The 23,846-nt window shown below is 38.1% G+C and overlaps 1 protein-coding gene across 5 annotated transcripts in view; it reads left to right on the forward strand.

Annotated features, from left to right (window-relative positions):
* Positions 1 to 23,846, forward strand: part of ARFIP1 (ADP ribosylation factor interacting protein 1) — a 135,918-nt gene that overhangs the window by 3,376 nt on the left and 108,696 nt on the right. For 3 of the 5 annotated variants that reach the window (XM_039234356.1, XM_039234362.1, XM_039234357.1), the window contains exon 2: positions 7,093 to 7,172. The exons of the other annotated variants lie outside the window; for them this stretch is intronic. In XM_039234356.1, the coding sequence (XP_039090287.1) occupies positions 7,095 to 7,172 (78 nt within the window). In that variant the 5' untranslated portion in view covers positions 7,093 to 7,094. The remainder of the gene's footprint in view (positions 1 to 7,092; positions 7,173 to 23,846) is intronic. 5 annotated transcript variants of the gene reach the window in all.

The following is a 23,846-nucleotide window of genomic DNA, read 5'->3' on the forward strand; positions in this document are numbered from 1 at the left end:
GATGGAGAAAGGAATAATAAATTCAACAGGGAATTTAAGATAATATGGGTATGTAATGAAAAAACTAACAATGTATGTACAGACTGGAAAGAGTAATTCTACATAGTGAAAGGGGATGATTTAGGGACCATGACAGTCTAAAACTAGGCAGCAGCAATAGTTCTAGTATGCATGGAAAAAGACTATAGAATGAAAGAATCTGAAACTAATCTTGTTGTCTTTGGTCTACTAGCTTTAGGCAGACATGGAAGTCACTGAATACCTCTTGCAGATTTTCAGCTGTTCTCTGCAAAAGTATATATTTTCTTTTTCCTTTATTCCTTTTCTCTTTCTTCTGTCTCTGATTCTCCTCCGTGACTTCTAAACCTTTGTCTTACGATGGTCATAGGCAGGTGTTACTGGAAATTGCTCTAATCTTTTGTGAAAATAGGACAATATCTTTGCCATATTCTCATCTAAAATGTGTGACATTAGTGGCAAAGGGTGACAGTAATAAAGGGAGAAAGGTGAGTGGACTATGTTTATTTTTTGCAGTTTCAAGGTTGAGTTCTAGAGATAGTGGCTGTCTAAAAGGATTTCCAAGGTGTTTGGAGATGGGGGTGGGAAGGATAAAACTCAGAGTAACTTGGGCCATTGTGCTACTTCTAACAAAAGGGTTAAAAATCTAGATCTTCATATATGAGTATATGTTAATTATAGATTATTTCTTAAAGATGGATTTATAGATTATTTTTATTTTGTTCTCTCTGTATTTCCTAATTTTTCTATGTGGCGTATTAATTACTTTTAAAATTAAAAATATGTTTAATTAATACAAGTAACATATACTCTTGAAATTAAAATTCAAGTAGTATAATGTGCAGATGGAATGAAAGTTTCTAGTGCTCTAATCCTTCTATTACCCACAACCACTCTCAGTTAATTTGCAAGGTAGTTGTTGGGGATCAGAAGAAATAGATGAAGGAGTTCTAAACCAGCTCTGATACTGTAGCGACTAGCCACGTGTGGCTATTTAAATTGGTTAAAATAAACTAGGATTAAAGATTCAGTTCCTTGACACCAGTCATATTTCAGGTGCTCAGCCGCCACCTGTAGCTAAGTGGCTACTTTATCAGACAGCGCAGGTATAAAACATTCCCAACAATGTTTGCCAGCCCTCCTAAAACTTTAAAATACTTCATGATTAGTGACATAATTACTGTACTATTGAACGAAGATTTAGAAAAAACTCTGTATTCCCCATGGTGCCTAGCAATTTTTGTTTTAGCTGATGAAATATTATTGCCATATTCTCTCTCAGCTTTTGTTTTAATTTAAACCACATGGTCAAAGTCTAATGTTTTTCTTGGATATTTGGGGATCATAGTTAGCTGCTTTTCTAGGCTAAAGATGACAGCTTTTCTAAGGGCGTGTTTTCTATCTCTGTGCCCTAGGCCTGTATATCTTGCTCTTTAGTTGGCACCCTCTCTCTTGAACATATTAAAGTTCTCTCAAATACAATATGTCTAGAACTAAATTGATTTCGCCCTCACTCCACCCCCCCAAAAAAAAAACAAAAAAAACAAATATTCATATTTCTTTGCTCCTTATTTCAGTGAGTGACTCCATTATCTTTCTAGTTGTGAAGCCCAGAAAACTAGGAGTGGTCCTTAATAACTCCCTCTCCTGGTTACTGTCAACAAATTTTATTACTCTTGAATTTGTTTGACTATCTCTTGAATCTGTTTACTTCTTTCCATTTCCACTACTACTGCTTTCGTTGTTACCATCATCTTGCCTGAAATTTTTACAGTAGCCTCCATTCTTCTGCCCACTTCTATCTTGGCCCATTGCTAATCCATTATCCATCTTGAAGGCATCGTGGTTTGTTTTGAAACCTGCATCTGATTGTCGCTCTTTTCTCCTCCCCAATCTTTCTGTGGCTTGCTTCTAGGATAAAAATAAAACCCCTTAATAATACTTAACTCATCCTCACCCTCCAGCTTCATCTTTTACTATGTTCTGCTTAACTCCACTTCAACCATGCTGGCCACCTTTTAGGTTTTTGTACCTGACTTGCTCTTTGCCATTACAGGGCCCTTGAACATGCTTTTTTCCCTGTCTGGATTACTCTCTTACTTTTCGTTTCACTTATTAGCTCCTAACTATCTTTCACACTTCGACTGAAGTTTTGTTTCCTTTGGGAATACTCTAACATCCCAGATTAGGTACTCTAACCACCCAGATCATACATTTATCACAACTACAATTTACATTTTGTGTGTATAATTATATGGTTGTCATTCTCTTCTACTGCATCTAAACTCCATGAAGATAGGGACCAAATCTTATTTTCTATTTTGGCTTATTTTTAAATCCCTGTCATCTAGCTCAGTACCTCATACCTAAATATTGATTGAATTTCCAAGTATATGGTATTAAAGATTTCAGTTCATGAAATTTTATTTATAATATAGGATTTTGAAAATGAATATTTTTAATATAGTAGTTAAATTGACAGTTACACTTTTTCTTAAGTGTATGAAAACAAGTTTTAATACAAGTTTATATTAATTATTGAAAATGAATTATAAAATATAGAACAGTATTCTTAGATTATTTTATAATGAACTCTTATTTTAGAGCAATTTTAGACTTACAGCATTATTGCAGGTAGTGTGAAGATTCCTGTATACCCCATGCCCAGCTTCCCCTGTTATTAACATACTGCATTAGTGTGGTGCCTTTGTCACAATTCATAAACCAATATTCAGATGTACTAATGTTTGTTCAGATTGCCTCAGTTTTCTCTTAATGTCCTTTTTCTGCTCCAAGATACTATATTAGTACATTTAATTGTCATGTGTCCTCTTGGTTTTGACCAGTTCTCAGACTCCTTGATTTTGATTCAAGTTGATAGTTTTGAGTTACTGGTCAGGTATTTTGTAGACTGTCCCCCAACCGAGATTTGTCTGATGCTCATTTTAGGATTAGACTGGGTAATATGTTTTTGGGAGGAGGACCCACAGGGATAAAGTGATATTCTCATCATATAAAGAGTAAATACTATCAGTGGTTGTTGTTGACTTAGTCACCTAGCTTGAGATTGGGTTTGTTAGGTTTGCCTCACCCCACCTTTGCATATTATACTTTTTATAAAAAAGTCATTATATGAAGTACATGCTTAAGAAGTAGGGAGTTATGTTCCATCTTCTTAGCAGTGGAGTATGTACATAAATTTTTTGGAATTCTTCTGCAAAGGAAATTTGTTTCCTTGTCCTCATTTATTAACTTATTCAGTCATTTATTTATATGAATATTCACTCATGGATATTTATTTTATACTCTAAGATATAATCCAGTACTACTTTATTTCTTTTGTTGCTCACATTGCTCCAGCTTTGGCTATTGGGAGCTCTTTTAGTTGGTTTTTATATTCCTTTGACATATCCCTATCATGGTGAGGATTTTGTTTTTGTTTGGTTTGTTGTTAGGATTTTTTTTTTTAATATTTTTTATTTATTTCTAGGAGAGAGAGAGAGGCAGCGTGAGCAGGGGAGGGTCAGAGAGAGAGGGAGTCACAGACTGAAACAGGCTCCAGGCTCTGAGCCGGCAGTCAGCACAGAGCCCGAAGCGGGGCTCGAACCCACGAACAGCGAGATCATGACCAAAGAAAAAGTCGGACGCTTAACCGACTAAGCCACCCAGGCGCCCCATGTTGTTAGGATTTTTTTAAAGCACATCTTTATTTTCTAGCACTACAAGATGTTCAGGCTCATCTTGTATATTTCCTGCCCCAGTCCTAGAATTAGCCATTTCTCCAAGGAGTGCTGGTTCCCTTTATTGGAGAATGGTATTAGAAACCAATATCTGGGCACTATGTGTGCTCATTCTGGCTGTAGTTGCTTCTAAGAAATATACACCAAGTCATGTAAATACATATATATATAAATATTTTTATATGTCACTATCTGTATCTGTGTTTAAAGTTGTATTCTTATATTATTTATTCTGATCTTTTTTCCATTGAAAAAATATTGAGGGGTTTACTTTATATATAGTTTTGGGAATTTAGTAACAATTAAAGTAACTCTCCAGTTCTTTCGGTTCTTGGTTGGCCTCACCGCTATTGTTCTGGAACACTCTAGTTATGTATGAAGAATGAGGCCATAGTACACTGAATAATTTAGTTTATTTATAGCTCATTTTCTTTTCAGGGAGTAATTTAGTTTTGAGACTCTTATCATTTTACTTCTCATTGGTTTCTCTGAAACACAATCTAAATGGGAAATAAGACTTCTCCAGTTAATTTTATTACTTTGTTGAAAGTTAGTAATGATGGTGCAGATGGGAATAGTTGAATATTGATTTTTATTTATTACTATTAATTTTTTAAGTTTGTGTTTAGTAACCTATACATCCAGCATGGAGCTCAAGCTTATGACCCTAACATCAAGAGTTGATTGCTTTTCCAGCTGAGCCAGCCAGTCATCCCTGAATATTGATTTTTAAATTGTTTCCCATTATTATCTATAATTGAGAATTAACTATATTTTGTCAAAGCTTTCAATTTTTGAATTGTCTAGACTGATGTGCAATGTAATCTTAACTTATTACTTAAACACTTAAAACACTTAAAAGGACTTGTAAGTGTATGGCAAAATAGCTTTTACAATGGTATTTAGAGAGGTGCCTGGGTGGCTCAGTCGGTTAAGCCTCTGACTTTGGCTCAGGTCATAATATCATGGTTTGTGGGTTTGAGACCCACGTCAGGCTCTATGCTGACATTTTAGAGCCTGGAGCCTGCTTTGGACTCTACGTCTCCCCCCCCCCCGTGTTTCTTTTTGTTTGAATTAACAGAAACATGTATTTTCTTATATCCCCTTTGTTCTTACATGAAGGTAGCATACCTCTAAGTATTTTTGGACTTTGCTTTTTTCACTTAACTATATATCCTGGAAATCCATATCATAGAGATCTTCCTCATTTTTTTAATAGATGCATAGTCATCCATTCATTGGCTGTGCCATGGTTTATTCAGTCACTTTCGCTATGTATAGACATTTAGGCTATTTCCAATATTTTATATTTATGAAGAATACTGTAATGTCTCTGTATTTTTGTATTGCTGGAGGTATATTTCTAAGATGGGCTCCTAGAAATGAGATTGGTGGGTACAGTAGTAAGTGCATATGTGATGATGATCTTAGGCATCACCAAAGTTCCCTTCAGAATGGTTGTACCACTTTGTATTCCCATCAGCAGTGTATGAGAGTGCCTGTTTTTCCTCACTTCCCCATGAACAGAAAATTTTGTTATATTTAAAATGTTTTTGCCAGTCTGGTAGGTGAGAAATGGTATCTTGGTGTTGTTTTAACTTGCACTTCTCTAATTATGAGTGAACTTGAACATTTTTATATTTTGGAGGACTATTTTAATGTCTTTTTGTGTGTGTGAATTTTCTGTTCATGTTTTTTTTTTTCCTGTTTTCAGTCTGGTTTTTGAGTTTTTTACCTTTGTTTTGAAGAGTTCTTTACAGTAGTCTCCCCTTGTCTGTGGGGGATACATTCCATCCAAGTACTAACCAGGCCCGACTCTGCTTAGCTTCCGAGATCAGACGAGATCGGCCGTGTTCAGGGTGGTATGGCCGTAGACTGTGGAGGATACATTCCAAAACTGCCAGTGGACGCCTGAAACTGGATTGTACTGAACCCTTTATATACTGTGTTTTTTCCTACACATACATACCTATGATAAAGTTTAATTTATAAACTAGGCATGTTAACAGGTTAACAGCAGTAAAATAGAACAGTTATAACCTATGGTGTAATAAAAGTTCTGTGATTGTGGTCTTTTTCTCTCTCTCAGAATATTTTGTTATACTGTACTGACCCTTCTTCCTATGGTAATGTGAGATAATAAAATGCCCATGTGATGAGATGAAGTTGAAATGAATGATACACACATTGTGATGCAGTGTGAAGCTGCTGTTAATTTTCTCATAATATACCAGGAGGAGGAACATGTGCTAACTGACCACAGTTGACTGTAGGGAACTGAGACACAAGAGACTAATATCCCTACCATGTACAGTAGTCACTCCTTAGCTGCAATTTTACTTTCTCCAGTTTCAGTCACCCAAGGTCATGATTGGAAATCATGTTGAGAAAGTCTCCCTTAATTCCTTTTTCCCTTGAGTATTGAATTTTGAATGGATGTTGCATTTTGTCATATCTCTCAACATATGTGAAGAAAACTGTATTTTTTTCTCTTAGATTTATGAATACAGTATATACTAATCAGTTTCCTAATTGAGCTAGTTTTGTATTCCTGAGATAAATCCCACTTGTTCATATTGTATTATTTTCTTAAAGTGGTATTGGGTTTGGTTTACAAATTGTAAAATTGTTTCCTCTAGTGTATTTCAAAAGTAAAAATTTGTTTTTTGGCATTATAATACCTAACGTGGTATCTTGTAATTATTTGTCTCCTTGATTAGATTCAGAGTACTTGTAGGCCATGAATTTGATTTTACTCTTCTTTCTCCTTAGTGCCTCGCAGAGTTCTTCATGTATAATTGGCATTCTGTAAATGTTGTTGCATAAGTTAGAAGCAGAAGTAGCTCATTAAGCTTTTTATTTAATGAAATCGGATTATAGTGTTTCACTTTGAGAATGAATACTCATGTCTGTGTTATCAGTATGAAAGAGCACTGGCCAGGGAGGGAGAAGAAGTCTGAGTGCTAGTCTAAAACTTTGGTTTTGTGTGGGCCATGAATAACTGATCTTTTGTATATGAGTTTTTCATCTGTCAAATCAAGTTTATGCTCTGGTCGTTTAAATTTTGTTTCATATTAAAAATGTTTTATGAAATTATTTTTAATCATTGAGGTATATATTTTCACATTCTGCATAAATGCTTTTTCTGAAATTTTGTTTTTAGAATTGTTTACCTGTTATGATCAATGGATACTGATGTGGTTGTAAATATTTTTGCAAAGCAACAATCTGACTACAAATAAGTTGTTACAGAATATTTATAAGAATATCAGTGAGATTATACAGCTTTTTAAACTAAATTATTTAATGTGTGCTTAACACATTTTACTTTTAGGTATGTCTGACTGCAGCAATGATACTACAACTCATGGTGCATCTAAACCAGGCACAGAAGAAGTCAAGTCTAATTCCAAGGTGATTGGATGGTATTTCTATGGTCTTATGAAATCAGCCCATCTCAATCAGTTTTAGACTGTCCAGATTGACTCAGTTGGTCTAAACATGGGCCATTCTGAATAAACTCTTTTACACACATAAACACAGTAAATGAGTGCGAAGAGAGAAATGTCTTCATAATGGGAAGTTGTTATTTGCCTTCAGGCATCTAAAATTCTAGACTATACTTGTTAAAGATGAATGTAAAAGTTGGGGGTCAAACTGTAGTTGTTGGGTTTTTAAAAATTTTTTATTTATGTATTTTTATTTTAAAGTGAGCACGTGAGTGGGAGAGAGGGGGAAAGGGAGAGAGAAAGAGAATCCACACTCAGCACAGAGCCTGACATGGGGCTCAAACCCACGACCCTGGGATCATGACCTGAGCTGATATTAGGAGTCAGATGCTCAACCAGCTGAGCCACCCAAGGGCCCCAAACTGTAGTTTTTAATATAAATATGAAATGAGATTTCTTTTGAAATAATACAGTAATGGGTTCATATTTGAGCTTGTCTACTCCTGTATATTCTCTTTAGTTAGCTGTGCGTTAGAATCCAAGTGTAGAGTTAAAAAAAACAAAAACCTGGACATAACTTTCAACTCACTGAATATAAATCTATAGTGGTAAGACACCGGGCCATATGGGATTTTTTTGCTTTTATTTTTGTTTCTTTTTGGAAGTTCTACAAATGATTCTAACCATTTTGATGATTCAGCAAACCACTAGTTTATTGGATTAAGGAAAGAGATGTGAAAAAGTTAATTTTATATTGAATTCAAGTTATCATATGTTTTTTCAATACCTAATACTAGTAAAACCTCTCACATTTATAGTTCTTAATGATTTACAGAGTAACACTTTTTATATTGTCCCATTTTGAATGTTAGAACAATTTGGTATCATTCAGTTAAGTAATTAGAACAACTATTGTTTTCCCCATTTATTTATTAATCATACTTTCAGAGAGATAGTGACTGACTTAGAGGAAATGGCAAGCCTGGAACACTCCATGGGGTCTACAGTGTTTCTGAACCAGTTTACCGTCAGTTTATGTGCATGATGCTAGATGTATTACATTTTCAAGCCAAGACACCGTGAATCTGTCTGAAAGCTTTAATGTAGGATTTAGAGCCAAATACTTTACTTTTAGTCCAAAAGTCAAAGATAAGTTCTCGTTGGCAAAATATGTATTATCTGGGGGAGGATTCAAGATTCTTTGTGATTTAAAATAGTTTGGCTATTTATTACTCATCAGTGCAATGTTTTAGTTATGTTTAGTTCAGAGAGACCAGGAAATTATGTATACTATATTTATCTTAAGTCATGGATTTAATTTTTTATGATCATATCTCAGAATATGTACTGTTGAGAGCTGACCAGAGGAGGTTACATGCATGTGAACTACAGCATGTTGGCAGCCCAGCCAATGAAAGGATTCATAAAAAATGAAAGTACTGTGTCTGTGGTTTACCACTGTGACTTTCGTCTGTGTGAATGTCACTCACATAGATGCTAAACTCGAAATTTCTTGCTTAATAGAGTATTAATCCTGGATGATAATGACCTGAAGGAAACCACTGGCAAGTAACTGTTCTGAAAATTTAATGTATATTAACAGTAAAATCCAGGTTAAGTATTCCCTACATTTTTGGCCACACCTGTTGTGCACTGTTCATAGGGAATATTGTAATTTTTTTAAAAAGACCAGATGTGAGTATAGTCTGAATTTATGTCAAAATTTAAAAGTACTGTATGTGTTTAGAGTTCACCAGAGTAGGATCTAGGGATATTTTAGATTTAAAATTTCCCTTTTAAGGTTGCCTGGGTAACTCAGTTAAGCCAGCAGGCTTCACACTGACGGCATGGAGCCTGCTTGGGATTCTCTCTTTCCTCTTTCTGTCTCTCCTCCACTTGAGAATTCTGCCTCCCCCTCCCCCCCATAAATAAACGTTTAAAATTCCCTCATTATTAGTATGATACTGACTTGATCCTGGCTTTTTTTCAAAGTCCATGGTGAAAACAATTTTGGGGGTCAGATTTGCTTACAAAAATTTTTCTTGTGGGGTGCCTTTGTGACTCAGTTGTTAATGCGTTCAACTCTTGATTTTGGCTCAGGTCATGATGTCATGGTTGTGTGATCCATGCTGAGCAGGAGCATGCTTGGGATTTTCTCTCTCCCTCTTTCTCTGCCCTGCTTGATCTTTCTCTCTCTCAAAATAAACATTTTTTAAAAAGGAGTTTTCTTTTAATATATTTCTGAATGTATTATGGCTGTTAACTTCTTAAATGTTCTATGTAGCAGACCTTTCAGTAATTCAGACTACTTTTCAAGCTTGGCACATCACTGATGGTCAGTTTGATGAATGAATGAATGTTTACTCCACTATATAAATGATATATGTATATTGGTTTCTTAGGAATAGAATATGATGACATGGATGATAGTTTTCATTTCTTTAAAAACAAAAACAAAAAAACAACAGCAAAAACTCCAGCTCTTTTAACTGAGCCAAAAGCATTGCCAACCCTGGATAAGAAGAGACAAAGTTCATTTAGGTTCTATAAGGTAAATTGCCTTGCTCATGATCACTCAGCCAGGTAACTGTAGAATCCAGGGTAATTTCCTAACTCTCAACTAAACAATGTTTCTGCTAAAATATGTATCTCATCAGTGACCATAAAAATGTGTGGGGTTTTTGGTTGTTTTGTTTGTTTGTTTAATGACATCAGGTTTTTTCTTTCTAAGTTAAAAAAGGAAGAAGAAAACATGAGCTTGGCTTGCTCTGTACTCTCGTCCAGTCTTGATTAGAGCAGATGAAGGTGGATTTTGTTCTTTTTATTTTTAATGTTTAAACTTTATACCTGGAAATGTGTTTAAACTGCTGCTTCTATATCTGTAGGCACCATTCACTGAGAGTCTGTTGGTGCCAGACACCGTATGGTGTTTTATACATTTATTATATCATTTAATACCATAATAACTCTGTTTGCAGTTGAGGTTTTCTCCCTCATTTTAAATTTAGACAACAAATGGGGCGCCTGGGTGGCTTAGTCGGTTAAGCGTCCAACTTTCACTCAGGTCATGATCTCGCGGTTCGTGGGTTCGAGCCCCGCGTCGGGCTCTGTGCTGACTGCCAGTTCAGAGCCTGGAGCCTGTTTCAGTCTGTGACTCCCTCTCTCTCTGACCCTCTCCTGCTCACGCTGTCTCTTTCTCTCTCCTAGAAGTAAATAAAAAACATTAAAAAAATAAAAATAAAAATAAAGAGGCTTTTTGCCGTTAAGTCAGCATCGTGGCTGCAAGGTGAATAGGTAAAGAGGCGCCCTCTCCACAGCACGTGACTCTCTTATGTCCACCTAGATCCTAAAGAAAACCTGGCCACAGGCAGGTTGGGGCCGAGCGCNTCTCTCTCTCTCCTAGAAATAAATAAAACATTAAAAAAAAATTAAAAATAAATAAATAAATAAATTTAGACAACAAAGACCTGAAAAGGCGAATATAGCTAATGAGGAACAGAGCTGTGGTTTGAAACCAAATTAAAGTAAATTTAAGAAACTAAATAGGGAAAATTATTATTTAAAGGTAGAAACAAGGATATTGGGAAAACAATCAAATAAGATATTTTTAACAACAAAAAAGGAAAGAAAGAAAAATAGTTCTGTTAGGGATTTATTAGTGTGTTCTAGGATTAATGCCTGAATTCTTTTTCTGTCTACTCTTCAATATAGTAACACTAATACATATATCAGGTTTTTTGGTTTTTTTGTTTTTTTCTGAGAGAGAGAGAGACGGCGTGAGCAGGGGAGGGTCACAGAGAGGGAGACACAGAATCTGAAACAGGCTCCAGGCTCTGAGCTGGCAGTCAGCACAGAGCCTGACACGGGGCTCGAACCCACGAACCGTGAGATCATGACCTGAGCTGAAGTCGGACGCTTAACCGACTGAGCCACCCAGGCGCCCCTACATATATCAGTTTCTAATATCCAAAAAGTATATGCAAATATTTGAATTTTTCTTTTACGTAAGTAACTCAGAGGTCTAAAAAGGGAATAGAGGGGCGCCTGGTGGCTCTGTCAGTTAAGCCTCCAACTTCGGCTCTGGTCATGATCTCACGGTTCTTGGGTTTGAGCCCCGTGTTGGGCTCTGTGCTGACAGCTAGCTCAGAGCCTGGAGCCTGCTTCGGATTCTGTGTCTCCCTCTCTCTCTGACCCTCCCTGCTCACACTGTCTCTCTCTCTCTCTCTCAGAAATAAATAAAACATTAAAATTTTTTTTAAAAAGTAAAAAGGGAATAGAGATCCTGGATTCTAGGTCCATGTTAATTAATAGAGGAAATTTAAAATGAAATGTAGAATGATAATGTCTGTAGAGTGGTACAAATAAAGAATTTTGGCAGTTCAGAGGAGTATCAGCCAGGAATATCAATGCAAGTGGCATTTTGAACTGAGTTTTACAGTGTGGGTAGAATTTGAGCAGATGAGTGATGATGGTCACTACTTGAGCAAAGGCACAGAGAAAGGAGGTTGAGAGACATGTATGGGAAAGTATGAATAATTAAGTTTGATTTAATAGGGTAAGTATAATTGGTGGAAAGAAGATAGTCCAGGTCATGGAAGGATTTTGAGTGTCAAGAGGAGTTTGCTTAAGGGGTGCCTGGGCGGCTCAGTCGGTTAAGTGTCCGACTTAGTTAAGCCGGTTAAGTGTCGGCTCAGGTCATGATCTCACAGTTTGTGGGTTCGAGCCCCACGTTGGGCTCTGTGCTGACAGCTAGCTCAGAGCCTGGAGCCTGCTTCAGATTCTGTGTCTCCCTCTCTCTCTGACCCTTCACTGCTCACGCTATCTGTCTGTCTCTCTCTCTGTCTCTGAAATAAAATAAAAAACATTAAAAAATTAAAAAAAAAAAAGAGGAGTTTGCTTTTGTGTTGTAAACATATTGGGGAGGGAGACAGACATGTTAAACATACACATAAATATTTTTATAATGTAATAAAGTCTGCTGTAATGCAGGATAAAGGGGTAATGAGTGATGAAAACTGAATTTGTGTTAATTGGTCAGGGAAGGCCCTTCTTAGATGATGTTCCAGTGGAAACCTGAATGAGGTCAAGGAGAATCACATGAAAATCTGGGAATATGAACTTTCCAGAAAGAGAAAAGAAGGGCAAAAATAAGATTGGTGGGTTTGAGGGACAGTGTTGAGGGCTCTGTGGCTGGAACTGAGTGTCAGTGGGGAAAGAGTGGGAGGAAACGTGGTTCCGGTGGTAGCTGGCAGCTGAGATTGGCTTCATGTAGAAAAGAGAATAACAGCAGATGAGAAAGTTGGGGGAAGCTTTAGAAATGCAGTGTTCAGGTAGCACCTGGTTGGAAATAGAAGACAAATTACATGTTGATACTAATATATTAAAACATGTTTAGGGGACACTTGCAACATATGAAGTAAAGGCTAATAAATGAATTCCCATATATTCATCATCCAGATTCAGTAGTTATCTGGATTTTACCACAATTGCTTTATCCATCCCTTTATAATAGGTTTGAGAGTCATATTCCTTTTAAAACAATGAAGTCTTTGAGATAGATAGAAGAAAGTAAAAAAGGAGAAGGCCACAAATAATGACATTTGGATTCCATTTTAACTGTCTTGATATTGGTCTGTTTTATAAAAGCCTGTTTAGCAAGGGGAGCTGTGATTGCAAGTGTTAGTGTTGACGGACCTATTCCAGTATTTGTCTTGTTGGAGCCGAGCGGAAACCAACGTGCTAGGATTATGACATCTTTATATAAAGTAGCATTTTCCATTTTCAAAGCAATTTCATATTTGATTCTTATGGTATATAGGTGAGGTTAATAATCTCATTTTATAAGATGTAAATTGAAACTTAGGAAAATTTATAAACTTATAAAAACGGGCAGAGCTGGTCCTTAAGTCCATGTTTCCCGATAATGTTGGTTAGTTCTCATGAAACTTCATGCATGAGATTTACTCACATAATACTTTTGAACTATGTTGAATTAACACTTTATAATAAATACATTAACCATTTTTAAAAGAAGGTCCTATTTTTACTAATACAGAAGGAAATTTCAAAGACGATTTGAATTATGAGTTTAATATATTGCTTTCTCTCTTTGTAGGCAAACAAAAATGTAAATAATTTCATCTAACACAGAAGGCATTTGTGCTTTTTGGTATTGGGACAAAGTCTGGTCTCTGTTGACGTGCATAATTACCCCACTGAACACTACGACCTTCATTGTCTGAAGCCATAGCTAGAACAATTAGAGTTAAATATTTATGGCTACTTTCTCTTCTTTCACACTGTTTACATTCTTCATTGCTCTTTTGTCTCAAATTGGTTGAAATTAAGAACTTAGTCCTTTAACTTAGAAGAAAATAGAGCTATGTGATTGAACAATATACCTACTGAATATATGCATCAGTGAACTGAGCACTGAAAATATTTCACAGAAATTTTTAATAATTCTCAAATAACTCTTTAAATGACAGATTTAAGAAAGAATTGGAAAAGCTTGAAGCTTATTATTATATCACTTTATTTTTGCTTGCTCAGTGGTCAGTTGGAATAAAAAACAATGTTAAATGTGTGTGTTTTAGAAGATACAGTGCCTTGTATAGTTCCAGAAGCCTAAGGCTAAAACAAGTTCTTTTATATCTTTTTTAGAAAGTTTTTCTTTTTTTTTTTCAAGACCTTTATTTACATTCTTATTTTTTTTTAATTTTTTTGTTGTTTTTGTAGCTTATTTTATTTTTTTAATTCCAGGCTCTCAATTCTTTTTTTGTTTTGTTTTTCTTAGTTTATTGTCAAGTTGGTTTCCTTTAGAAAGTTTTTCTACCTTGTTCCTAAGCTTTGTAGAAATTAGCTTTATCATTAATAAGGTAATAAATCAATAACAACAAGAAATATATTTCCAGTATGCCTTCTCTTTCCTTAATTTTGGGGTGCCTCAGTGGCTCAGTCAGTTAAGCGTCATACTTTGGTGCAGGTCATGATCTCACGGTTCATGGGATCAAGCCGCATGTTGGGCTCTGTGCTGACACTTCAGAGCCTGGAGCCTGTTTTGGATTCTGTGTCTCCCTCTATCTGCTCCCCCCCATGCCGCTACTCATGCTGTTTCTTTCTCTCAAAAATAATAAACATTTAAAAAAATTTTTTTAAGTTAGATTTTTAGTTTGGCTGAGTTTTGTTTATGTTGTATCCTTAATTTCCATGGGATGTTCACCTATAAATGTTGACTGTCATTTGTAAAGCCTTTTTAAATGTTAATGTCAAGGTATATTTTTAGAATTTGAAAAACGTAAGTTGTACTAGAAAAAAAATTACATGAGGAGCTTTTTTTCTTTTAGCCTAGGTTTTTGGTAACCATAGAAGAGGTTATAGACTGGAAGTTGGATTAACAGGGAGAAGAGTTGTTGTACATCCTGAGGGTGAAGATGAATTTAGTAGATATTTGGTTGCCTAATTGGCCAAGTTGGAGACAGAGGAGAGAATGGTATGAGAAGCAGCTGGAGGAGTAGTTAAGGGTCAGACAGCAAGCAGTTTTATGAGCCATGTTATAGTTCTTGTGGTGTTGAAAAAGTTTTGCTGGAGTGATGGACATTGTTAAACTGTTCGGCAAAGGAGGGCATGGAGAGAGTAATTCTCCCCCCAATCAATTGGTCTCATGCTTTGGAATGGTTATTTCTATGACATTAAAGTATTAAGACTAGTGTAAGAAGCAGTTTATAGCATCAAGCTAATTAGAGTCTTTCATCCTTGACACCGTGATAATATTTTGCTGGATAATTTTTTATTGTGGGGGATTATCCTGTGTGTTGTAGGATGTCTGGCAATATCCCTCTCCTGTCCCTTCAGGATGCCAGTAGCACACCATCCCCAGCTAGAAGAACCAGAGATGTCTCCAGACATTGATAAATGTTTGGGGGAGGGGGTGTGCAGTTCAACTTGGTTAAGAACCATTGAGTTATCAGGATCATTGATAACATATATGTATTTTTTGGGAGTTGATGCCATTTGTAGTAACAGACTTGGTATCCTGAAGCTCCTGATTCACAGACGTCCTAGCTTAATTCTGCATTTGCCCATTGTGAGGAGTAGGAAGTTCCGGGATACAGCTATCTCTAGGGCTTTGGTGTTAACAAGACAGGGCTAATGATGTACTTGGAGGCTGATGCTTCATTCTTGAGTTGTTGGAAACAAGGGTCAGGTAAAGACAGTGCTACTCTATGCATGATGATATGGAAATAGAGGAAACAACAGTACAGGTTGTCAGCATTAAGAAAGCAGTAGGTTTGATTCACATAAAAATCTGAAAGCATATATATTGGTTGGCATGGCCCGATGATGTATTTTAGTCACCTTTATTTATTTATTTTTTTACAAATAGTTTACTGTCAAGTTGGTTTCCATGTAACACCCAGTGCTCATCCCCACAAGTGCCCTCCTCCATGTCCATTTACCCCCTTCCCCCCCACACCCATCAGTCCTCAGTTCTCAGCATTCAAGAGTCTTTCATGGTTTGCCTCTCTCCCTCTCCCCCACTATTTTCCCCTTCTTCTCCCCCTTGTTCCTCCGTTAAGTTCCTCCTAATCCTCCTATACATGCAAACATAAGATAAATGACCTTCTCTGCCTGACTTATATCGCTCAGCATAACACCCTCAAGGTCCATCCATGTTGCTACACATGGACAGATTTCATTGTTTCTCATTGCCATGGAGTATTCCATCGTATAGATAAACCACATCTTCTTGATCCATTCGTCTGTTGATGGACACTTAGGCTCTTTCCATGTTTTGGCTATTCTTGAGAGTGCTGCTATGAACATTGGGGTACATGTGCCCCTATGCATCAGCACTCCTGGATCCCTTGGGTAAATTCCTAGCAGTGCTATTGTTGGGTCATAGGGGAGTTCTGTTGTTAACTTTTTGAGGAACCTCCACACTGTTTTCCAGAGGGGCTGTACCAGTTTACATTCCCACCAACAGTGTAGGAGGGTGCCCGTTTCTCCACATCCTCGCCAGCATCTAGAGTTCTAGATTTTTGCATCCGTATTCATCAAGGATATTGGCCTGTAGTTCTCTTTTTTTGCTGGATCTCTGTCTGGCTTGGGAATCAGAGTGATGCTGGCTTCATAAAATGAGTCTGGAAGTTTTCCTTCAATTTCTATTTTGGAATAGCTTGAGAAGAATTGGTATTAATTCCGTTTTAAATGTCTGGTAGAACTCCCCTGGGAGGCCATCAGGTCCAGGGCTTTTATTTGTTGGGAGATTTTTGATAACTGATTCAATTTGTTCACTGTTATGGGTCTGTTCAGATTTTCTATTTCTTTCCATGTGAATTTTGGTAGTGAGTGTGTGTTTAGGAATTTGTCCGTTTCTTCTGTTGTCCAATTTGTTGGCATATAATTTTTCATAGTATTCCCTGATAATTGCTTGTATTTCTGAGAGGTTGGTTGTAATAAGTCCATTTTCATTCATGATTTTGTCTATTTGGATACTCTGTCTTTTCTTTTTGAGAAGCCTGGCTAGAGGTTTGTCAATTTTGTTTATTTTTTCAAAGAACCAACTCTAGGTTTCATTGATCTGTTCAATTGTTTCTTTGGTCTCTATGTTGTTTATTTCTGCTCTGATTTTTACTATTTCTCATCTACTGGGTTTGGGGCGCTCTTGTTGCTCTTCCTCTAGTTCCTTTAGGTGAGTTGTTAGATTTTGCACTTGCGCTTTCTCTAATTTCTTGAAATAGGCCTGGAGTGCAATGTACTTTCCTCTTAGGATCCCATAGAGTTTGGATTGTTGTATTTTCATTTTCATTTGTTTCCATATATTTTTAAATTTCTTCTCTAGTTGCCTGATTGGCCCATTCATTCTTTAGAAAGAAAAACTTTAACCTCCATGAATTTGGAGGTTTTCCAGACTTCTTCATGTGATTGATTTCAAGTTTCAAAGCATTATGATCTGAGAGTGTTCATGGTATGATCTCAATTCTTTTATATTTATTGAGGGCTGCTTTATGTCCCAGTATGTGATCTATCTTGGAGAATGTGCCATGTGCACTTGAGAAGAAGGTGAATTCCATGGCCTCAGGATGCAGAGTTCTAACTATATCTGTCAGATCCATCTGATCCATTGTGTCATTCAAGTCCATTGTTTCTTTAGTGATTTTCTGTCTGGTTGATCTATCCATTGCTGTAAGCGGAGTATTAAAGTTCCCTGCTATTAGCACATTCTTATCTATAAGGTTGTTTCTGTTTGTGATTGTTTTAAATATTTAGGTGCTCCCATGGGTGCCTGGGTGGCTCAGTCTGCTAAGCGTCCGACTTTGGCTCAGGTCATGATCTCACGGTTCGTGGGTTTGTGCCCCGCATCAGGCTCTGTGCTGACAGCTAGTTCAGAGCCTGGAGACTGTTTCAGATTCTTTGTCTCCCTCTCTCTCTGACCCTCCCCTGCTCATGCTGTGTCTCTCTTTCTCTCAAAAATAAATAAAATATTAAAAAAAATATTTAGGTGTTCCCATAGTCGGTGCATAGACATTTATAATTGTTAGTTCTTCCTGATGGATGGACCCTGTAATTATATAATGCCCTTCTTCATCCCTTGTTATTGTCTTTAATTTAAAGTCCAGTTTGTCTGATATAAGTATAGCTACTCCAGCTTTCTTTGACTTCCTGTAGCATGATAGATATTTCTCCATCCCCTTACTTTTAATCTGAAGGTATCTTCCAAATGCATTTCTATCTAAAATGCGTTTCTTGTAGACAGCAAATAGATGGATTTTGTTTTTTTATCCATTCTTCTACCCTATGTCTTTTGATTGGAGCATTCAGCCCATTTACATTCAGTGTTATTGAAATATGTGGGTTTAGAGTCATTGTGTCCTTTGCGGGGTTCGTGCTTGTGGTGGTGTCTCTGGTGTCTTCGTTCCTTGCAATACTTTCCTCAAAAGAGTCCCCCTCAGGATTTCTTGTACGTCTGGCTTAGTGGTGACAAATTCTTTCAATTTTTGTTTATTTGGAAAGACTTTTGTCTCTCCTTATATTTTGAATGACAGGCTTGCTGGATAGAGGATTCTTGGTTGCATATTTTTTCTGTTTATCACATTGAAGATCTCCTGCCATTCCTTTCTGGTCTGCCAAGTTTCAGTCGATAGGTCTATCACCACTCTGATAGGTTTCCCTTTGTATGTTAGGGCCCTTTTCTCTCTAGCTGCTTTCAAAATTCTCTTGTCCTTATATTTTGCCATTTTCACTATGATATGCCGTGCAGAAGATCGATTCAAGTTACGTCTGAGGGGAGTTCTCTGTGCCTCTTGTATTTCAACGTTTACTTCCTTCCCCAGGTTGGGGAAGTTCTCAGCTATAATTTGTTCCAGGACTCCTTCAGAACCTTTCCCTCTCTCTTCCTCTTTTGGGATTCCTATGATACGGATATTGTTGCGTTTAACTGTATCACTGAGCTCTCGAACTCTTCTTTCATGTTCCTGGATGAGTTTGTCTCTTTTTTTTGTCAGCTTCTTCTTTTTCTATAATGGTGTCTTCTAAAGCACTTATTCTCTTTTCTGCCTCTTCTATCCGTGCATTGGACACCTCCAGTTTATCGTGTGTTTCATTTATCGCATTTTTAATTCATCATGCCTATTTTTGTTCTCCATGTTGTTTGTAGCCATAGTTTCTTTGATGTCCTCTATGCTTTTTGTCTGCCCAGCGATTAATTTTATGATTATTCTTCTAAAATCTTGTTCAGTTATGCTGCTTTTATCTGTTTTGAGCAGTTCATTAGCTGTCAATTCTTGTAATTTCTTTGGAGGAGAGCTCTTTGGTTTCGTCATTTTGGTCAGCTTTCTGTCTCTTGTTAGTTTTAAAGACTCGTTATGCTCTCTGCACCTGTGACCGCTGCTGTACCTAAGAAAACTCTTTGACTGTCCAGAGCCTATCCTTTCAGAAAGTGTTCTTTGAATGGTATCTCTTGGTCTCTCTTGTTGAGACCTTGGTTATTTTATTTTCCTACTCGTAGTGGCATTTGGGACTCTCCACCATGTGTACTTTGGCTTGTTTCTTGAGGTAGCCCTGGAGAGGAAAACGTACAGACAACCACACAGGGAACAGAGGGACACAAACACACAGACAAATCCAACAATCACACTAACTGAGAGGGAAAACTAAAATGTGATGAGAAAAGACTCATTTTCTTTTCTCTCCTGAGAATGAAATGAGGAGGATACTAGATAGTATCCAGAGAAACTCTCTAGTCTGATACTCATGAGAGGCTTTGTTATACCGCCATTAACAGTTCTGCTGGTCGTCGCTGCTTCCCTGTTGCCAGGGGTTGAGTGGAGGGTGGGGGAAGTGTCACAGCCTCAGATCCGCCAGGGTCAACCAGCAATACCACCCGAGTGCGCTTGGGGAACGTAGCAACTTACAGGTCCACAGAGTCCGCGTCGCCTCACCCCGCCACAACCGCTTTACCGGCTGCCGCTTCAGCAGGCAAATTTACGCTCACGCAGCCGCTGCTTCACCGCACGCCTCGCCGCTTCATCGCGCCCGCCACTGCCGCTTCACTCGGCGCCAGGACCACCGCCACAGGCGTTGCTGCTGCTTCACCGGACGCCGGGCTTCAGCAGGCAACTTTCGCTCACGCAGCCGCCGCTTCACCCGGCGCCGGCGCCACTTCACTGGGTCGCAGCCGCTGCTGCTTTAGTGGGCCGATGTTGCGCGCGCCACTACTGCTTCACCCGGCGCCAGGACCGCCTCCGCAGGCATTGCCACCGCTTCACCGGGGCGCCGCCACCATGGATGGTGCCAGGCGCGCGGCAGTTCAGTTTTTCCTGGCGCCTTCTGGGACCAGGGCACCTAGTTTAAAGTCAGCACCCCAGCCAGAGCTAAAAAACACTGTCTTTCCAAACCGAGGTTTTTCTCTTCTCCAGGGACGGTTCTATGTGCAATCTCAGCTTTCCTTTCCTTTCCCCTGGACTCGCGGCAGCTCCCCACCACTCGCAGGTTTATCACTCACCGCAGCTGCACGCAAGCTGGGTTCCCTCCCTTCCCTCCGTATCTCTGGGTCCCGTCCGGCTTTTATCTTCCCCAGTTCGCACTCACGCACTTACGAGGTTTCCTCCTCAGTGTCCTCTGTCTCTTGCTCTTCCAAAACTCCTGTGGCTCAGTGTCCTATGACTTCAGGCCTTCTCTGTTTGAGAGATGAGTGCAAGCGAAATGTATGGCGCTCCCTACTCCGCCATCTTGCCTCCTTGAACCTTTTAGTCACCTTTAGAAAGGTAGTGTAATGTAGAGGTTAAAAATGAAGTTCTTATCTAGATGCTGGCGAGGATGTGGAGAAACGGGCACCCTCCTGCACTGTTGGTGGGAATGTAAACTGGTGCAGCCCCTCTGGAAAACAGTGTGGAGGTTCCTCAGGAAACTAACAATAGAACTCCCTTATGACCCAGCAATAGCACTGCTAGGAATTTACCCAAGGGATACAGAAATGCTGAGGCATAGGAGCACATGTACCCCAATGTTCATAGCAGCACTCTCCACAATAGCTAAAACATGGAAAGAGCCTAAGTGTCCATCAACAGATGAATGGATCAAGAAGATGTGGTTTATCTATACCATGGAATACTACATGGCAATGAGAAACAATGAAATCTGGCCATGTGTAGCAACATGGATGGACCTTGAGGGTGTTATGCTGAGCGAAATAAGTCAGGCAGAGAAGGACAAATACCATATGTTTGCACGTATAGGAGAATTAGGAGGAACTTGACGGAGGAACAAGGGGGAGAAGAAGGGCGGAAATGGTGGGGGAAAGGGAGAGAGGCAAACCATGAGAGACTCTTGAATGCTGACAAAAACTGAGGACTGATGGATGTGGGGGGGAGGGGGGGATGGGCATGAAGGAGGGCACTTTGGGGATGAGCACTGAGTGTTATGTAGAAACTAATTTGACAATAAACTATTTGTAAAAAAAAAAAAAAAAAAAAATGAAGTTCTTAGAGCCAGATTTGAATCCTAGTTCATCACTTGCTAGCTGCATGTTATTAAGCAAACTTCTTAATCTTTCTGTTATCTTACTTGTAAAACAGGAATAATGTACCTATGCTAGATAGTTGTGGGGTTGAATGACAATGCACATAGAACAATTAGAACTAAATTAGTTTATATGTGAAAAAACACAGAATAGTGCCTGACACCTGCTCATTAAATGTTAGCTCTTAATATTCTTCTGGGCTCCATATGCGAGAGGATACATTATTTAAATTCTGTAAGTTTCCTAGTCCTCAGTTTTCTCATCTGTAATATTGGGAAAATCTCCTCTACCTCCCAGAGCACCGGTGAGGTTTGATGAAATAATTACTGTCATGTGCTTAGCACACTACCTGGCACATAGAAAGCAATCAGTAAAGATCAGGTTTTCAGTTACTATTGTCATATTAGATTAGGGAACCATGAAGCTATCAAACAAGTTTCATAGCATTCTAACATTCTGAAAAATTTCTAGACCATTTCATAGTTTTCACTCGATACTCAGAAACATTCATAAAGATATTCTAAGACCATTTTCCATTTATTTGCTTCTGCAGGTCTGATGTCAGGGTCTTATGTTGCAAGCAATGAAACCAACTCCATCCCACTTACATGGAAAAGACATTTACTAAGAGGATAAGAGGTAGCTTACAGAATTGTCAGAAAGATCGAAAAATCAGAATCCAGGCTTCATACCTAGGACTATGCCCAAAGTCACAGTTGAGTACTGTTTTAGTGAGGGTACCAGTGCTGCCATTGCCTAGCACCAGACTAGCAGCCTGCACTGCCAGTATCTCGAGCTGTGGTGCCTGGGTGCTCCCACGAGTGCTGTGGCCACTGCTGACCCAGCATTGATCTTGCTGCAAGTTATGGCTACTCCAGAGTGAGTTCCTGCCGTGCCTCTTTATTTTTATTACTTGTTTCTGATTCCAGGTCTGGGGCAATTGCCTTCGATTCGACAGAACCTAGGTTATGTGGCAGTGCCACTAGACCTTAGGAAATAAATGATAACTTATAAGGCACTTCTTATATGCCAGGCACTCTTTTAGGTACTTTATTTCATGTTATTCTCACAACAGTGCTACAAAGTAGGTACTATTATCATTTTACAAATGAGTAAAGAGAATTTCAGAAACTTGCCTAAGGTTACATAGCTAGTATGTGGAGGAGCCAGGGATTGAACCCAAGTAATCTGGATCCAGATATTTGCTTGATTATCTGGTATTATGAGTTTTTATATAATAAGACACAGGCTTTGCCTTTCACCAGCTTTATCACGTGGAGGCTTTCCCCAGCATCGGAAGCAGACTGTGACTGGGCAGCCAAAGGAGTGAGATATATACAATACTTGGCTAACGTCTGATTTGGCAAACCAGTTATTGCCCCTATTGTTGACTTAAGAGATCTAGAAGGATGGACACTGGATCTGAGAAACAGAGGGATTTTTTTAATCGTCTGCCATTTTTGAGATATTCTATTAGAAGACAAGTCTTTTTGATTTTCAGACTGGTTTAAACAGGGAATATATATCCATAAATGATACTTAGGACTCTGCAGTGACATTTATAGTGAGATAAATGTATTGGTATTGGTCTAATAAATTTTTGTCATGGAGACATATTTTGGAAAATGACAAATTTCATTTGCTACTGGGTTGTAGAGCTCTGAGTTAGTCCTTCCTTATAAGTGGGTACTATGATCAGGCTGTAAACTTCCCTCCACCAGCTTGGGCTCTTTGGGTAGATTTGGGGCTAACAGGAGAAATGGATCCTCTACCATTGGGTATGATAGAATGGAATTTTACCCTTTCTTTGAAAAAGAAAATCAACAGTTTATTGAGATAAAATTTTTGTATGATAAAAGGTACCCATTTTAAATATACCATCTGATGAGTTTTAATGAATGTATAAACTTGGGAAGCCATAATCATAATCAAGATACAGAATGTTTCCATCATCCTAAAGTTTCTGTGTCCCTTTGAAGTCAATCCTCCCCTCTCATACCCCTCTCTCAAGGCAATAGAATGATCTGTCATGATAGATTAGTATGTGCTAATTGTATATAAATGGAATCATTGGGTATTTATTCTTTTGCATCTGGCTTTTTTTGGCTCAGCATGTTTTGAGATTAATCAACAGTTGCTGCGTACATCAGGAATTCATTCCTTTTTATTACTGAGGAATATACCATTATATGTATATACTACAGTTTGTTTATCCATTAACCTATTGATTGATCTTTTTTTCTAGTTTGGGCCCTTATGAATAAAGCCACTATGAATATGCTCATAGAAGTCTCTTCTGGATGTTTGTTTTAATTTCTGTGGTGAATGATTAATGTGTGGAATGGCTGAGTCATATGGTCAAGTGTGTATTTACTTTTATAAGAATTTGCTAAACGTTTCTCCAAGTGAAGTACTTTCTTACATTCCCTCCAGCATTGTGTGCAGATTACAGCTACTCTTTACCAAAACCAATCAGTCTTTTTAAACTTGAGCCCATGATGGTGGGTATTTAGTAGTATCTTATTGTAGCTTTATTATTTATTTATTTTTGTTTTAGGGAAAGGGAGAGAGAGAGAGAGAGCACATGCACATATGTGAGAGCGAGTGGAGGAGGGG

The sequence above is a fragment of the Hyaena hyaena genome, unplaced genomic scaffold (assembly GCF_003009895.1).
Source record: "Hyaena hyaena isolate Hyena2069 unplaced genomic scaffold, ASM300989v1 scaffold_89, whole genome shotgun sequence".
In the NCBI taxonomy this organism is placed as follows: Eukaryota; Metazoa; Chordata; class Mammalia; order Carnivora; family Hyaenidae; genus Hyaena; species Hyaena hyaena.